The sequence below is a fragment of the Panicum virgatum genome, chromosome 7N (genome assembly GCF_016808335.1).
Source record: "Panicum virgatum strain AP13 chromosome 7N, P.virgatum_v5, whole genome shotgun sequence".
In the NCBI taxonomy this organism is placed as follows: Eukaryota; Viridiplantae; Streptophyta; class Magnoliopsida; order Poales; family Poaceae; genus Panicum; species Panicum virgatum.
Window position 1 is genome coordinate 22,242,638 of NC_053151.1, and position 2,751 is coordinate 22,245,388.

Here is a 2,751-nt window from a genome sequence, read left to right on the forward strand (position 1 = left end):
AACGTAAGCCTCCACCCAGTACAAAGGAGCACTCTCCCCTCTCATGGTCCTGCCCCCCCCCCCTCCTCCTCTCTCATGAACACTTAATATCCTCCGGCTCCACTCCTTTAGAGCCTTACCCTCCCACCATTCTTATCTCCCACCACGACCACCACAGCCTCATCCCATCCCTCCTCCCTCTCCTCTCGGGCACAGCGGCGGGGGTTGCCCCAACTGTCGTGGGTGCGGATGCAGTGGCTGCAGGCTGCCAGGTCAGCACGGGCCTCCACAGTGCAGGTACGGGGGCCACCATCGCGGACTCATCCGCGGCTGCAATGGCCGCAAGCTGGCTTGGTCAGCACGGGTGCAGGGCGCCGTCACCCTCTGGAGGCATGCAGTGGCTCGGAGGCCAGGTGGCGTGGCCTAGAGGCGCGAGCACAGGTGCAGTGGCTGTCGGCCGATGCGGACAATGGCTAGCCTAGATGTACATGAAGCATTCATGAAATTTACTAATAGTCCACCAAAATGTTGCAAGATCAACTAATAAAGATTGTAATCTTATTCTTCTCACTGATGTACCCTAGGAAACTAAGTTTTAATTCGCCCAATACATAGCACAAGAACCATAGAAGAGAGAGAAAACCAAAGCTCTAACCTTACCTTACATAACCTCTCCACCAAAGGAAATGAGGCCAATAACTCCCCCCCCCCCACCACCCCCCCACCCCACTTTAGTGGAGCAATTTTTGGGAGGTGCCCAAGGACCCCCCCCCCCACCTTTGTTTTCTCAGGTCGGAATGAGCGATCTGAGGAGAAAGAAGGGGTTGCATCAATTATACATGGAGTATTTGTAGGGGAGGCTAATGATTTACCTACCCCTACAATTGAAAATAGAGGTGGCTAGTAATTGCCGTCGCTACAAATGGAACAGTAGGGGTGGCTTATGATTGAGCCACCCTATTTCTATGGGCGGTCGTATCACCGGCTGCCCCCTACTTCTATTTGTAGGGTAAGCTATTTTTGTGGGGGCTCTGGAGCAATTGCTACAATGGTGTGGTAGTGGGGGACACCGCACCACCATTCTATTGCATGGGCCACGGCTAGGAGGATGGCCTATATGGCAAGTGGGTGAGGAAGGAGGATGGGGAGGCGTCTGCTTGTGGTTGTGGTGGTGGCTCTTGCACTGTGGTGCGGCGGCGTCGAGTCCAAGGCGCCAGCGCCCAAGAAGCCAAAGGGAGGTGGAGGTGGGGGCGAGATAACTGTCACTATCACCATCAAGTGGAAGCGTAACTACAAGGTATCCTGCAAAGACAAAGGGGGCCCGGATTGCTACGTCGGCTGCCCCAAGGAGTGCCCTAACAAGTGCATCGCCTCCTGCACCCGCTGCCGCAGCTTCTGCAGTACGTTAATGAAATTTATTAACCTGCGCTTCCCGGTTTCTGTTTTAAGTCAAACATTTGTCTATGATATTTAAAAATATTATACTTCCTCTGTCCCACAAAGACTATCCGTTTAGAAAATTTTTGGACACACTAATAATTATGACAAGTTATCATACTATCTCTAATTACTCTGCTTGGTTTCTCGATTCGGAACAAATGCAGTGCATTGGAACAAAAAAAGCACCGATTGATCATTTCGTTGGGTCTATGCACTTCTTAATGCACTTTTTTTATTGACATGAGTGTGCTTTAATTAGATTAGTTTCATTAAAAGCTAAATGAACACTTTTTGTGGGACAAAATTTGAAAATTAAATATGAACTCTCTTTGTGGGACAGAGGGATTATGTATTATGACAAACAACGTGTATACAATTAGCAACCTCTTGCGGCGACCCGCTAATAACGTGTATGTTTTGTACATAATATAGTGTGTGACTTCTTCCCCGGCACCTCGTGCGGCGACCCGCGCTTCACCGGCGGCGACGGCAACACCTTCTACTTCCACGGCCACAAGGACCGGAGCTTCTGCATCCTCTCCGACGCCGGCGTCCACATCAACGCCCACTTCATCGGCAACCACAACCCGGAGCTGAAGCGCGACTTCACGTGGGTGCAGGCGCTGGGCATCACATTCGCCGGCGGTCGTCACCGCCTCTACATCGGCTCCCGCAAGGCCGCGCGGTGGGACGAGGAGGTGGACCACATCGTGGTCGCCCTGGACGGCGAGCCCGTCGACGTCGCCGCCGTCAGGGACGCGCGCTGGTCGTCCGGGACCCTTCCGGGGCTGTCCGTCACCCGCACTGACGCCGTCAACAGCGTCCTCGTCCAGCTCGATGGCGTGTTCGCCGTCTCGGCCAACGCCGTTCCCGTCACCGACGAGGACGATAGGGTTCACAAGTACGGCAGGACCGACAGGGACAGCCTCGTGCACCTCGACCTCGGCTTCCGGTTCCACAACCTCACCGCGGACGTCGACGGCGTGCTCGGGCAGACGTACAGCCCCAGCTACGTGAGCAGGCTGGACATCGGCGCGAAGATGCCCGTCATGGGCGGCGCGCACAAGTACCTCTCGTCGAGCCTCTTCTCCACCGACTGCGCCGTCTCCAAGTTCCAGCACGGCGTCACCGCATTTGCTTCTTAATAAATATGTCGTCTATGGAGAAGTTGCTACCTGCTGATCACATGCACCGGCAAGGAAATAATTAATTATGTCAACGATTACTCTACCTTCGTATGTAATGTACTTGGGTCCGAGTACCCGTTGATCTTGTAGCAATGCAGAAATAAGTACTAAAGAAAGTCTCAACGTAGACTGAGACGATGGTGTT

At 53.5% G+C, this 2,751-nt stretch overlaps 1 protein-coding gene across 1 annotated transcript; it reads left to right on the top strand.

The window, feature by feature from the left end:
* Positions 1–1,120: 1,120 nt before the first annotated feature.
* On the top strand, positions 1,121–2,751 carry LOC120681029. Its single transcript, XM_039962589.1, has 2 exons — positions 1,121–1,379; positions 1,852–2,751. The coding sequence occupies exons 1-2, from the start codon at positions 1,121–1,123 to the stop codon at positions 2,562–2,564; spliced, it is 972 nt and encodes a 323-aa protein (XP_039818523.1). The 3' UTR covers positions 2,565–2,751.

What these genes read in the sequence shown, in the direction of transcription:
- LOC120681029 (XM_039962589.1), top strand. Translation starts at nt 1,121, where the DNA reads ATGGGGAGGCGTCTGCTTGTGGTTGTGGTGGTGGCTCTTGCACTGTGG. An exon ending in CCGCTGCCGCAGCTTCTGCA is followed by an intron (nt 1,380 to 1,851) that starts GTACGTTAATGA and finishes TACATAATATAG; the next exon opens with TGTGTGACTTCTTCCCCGGC.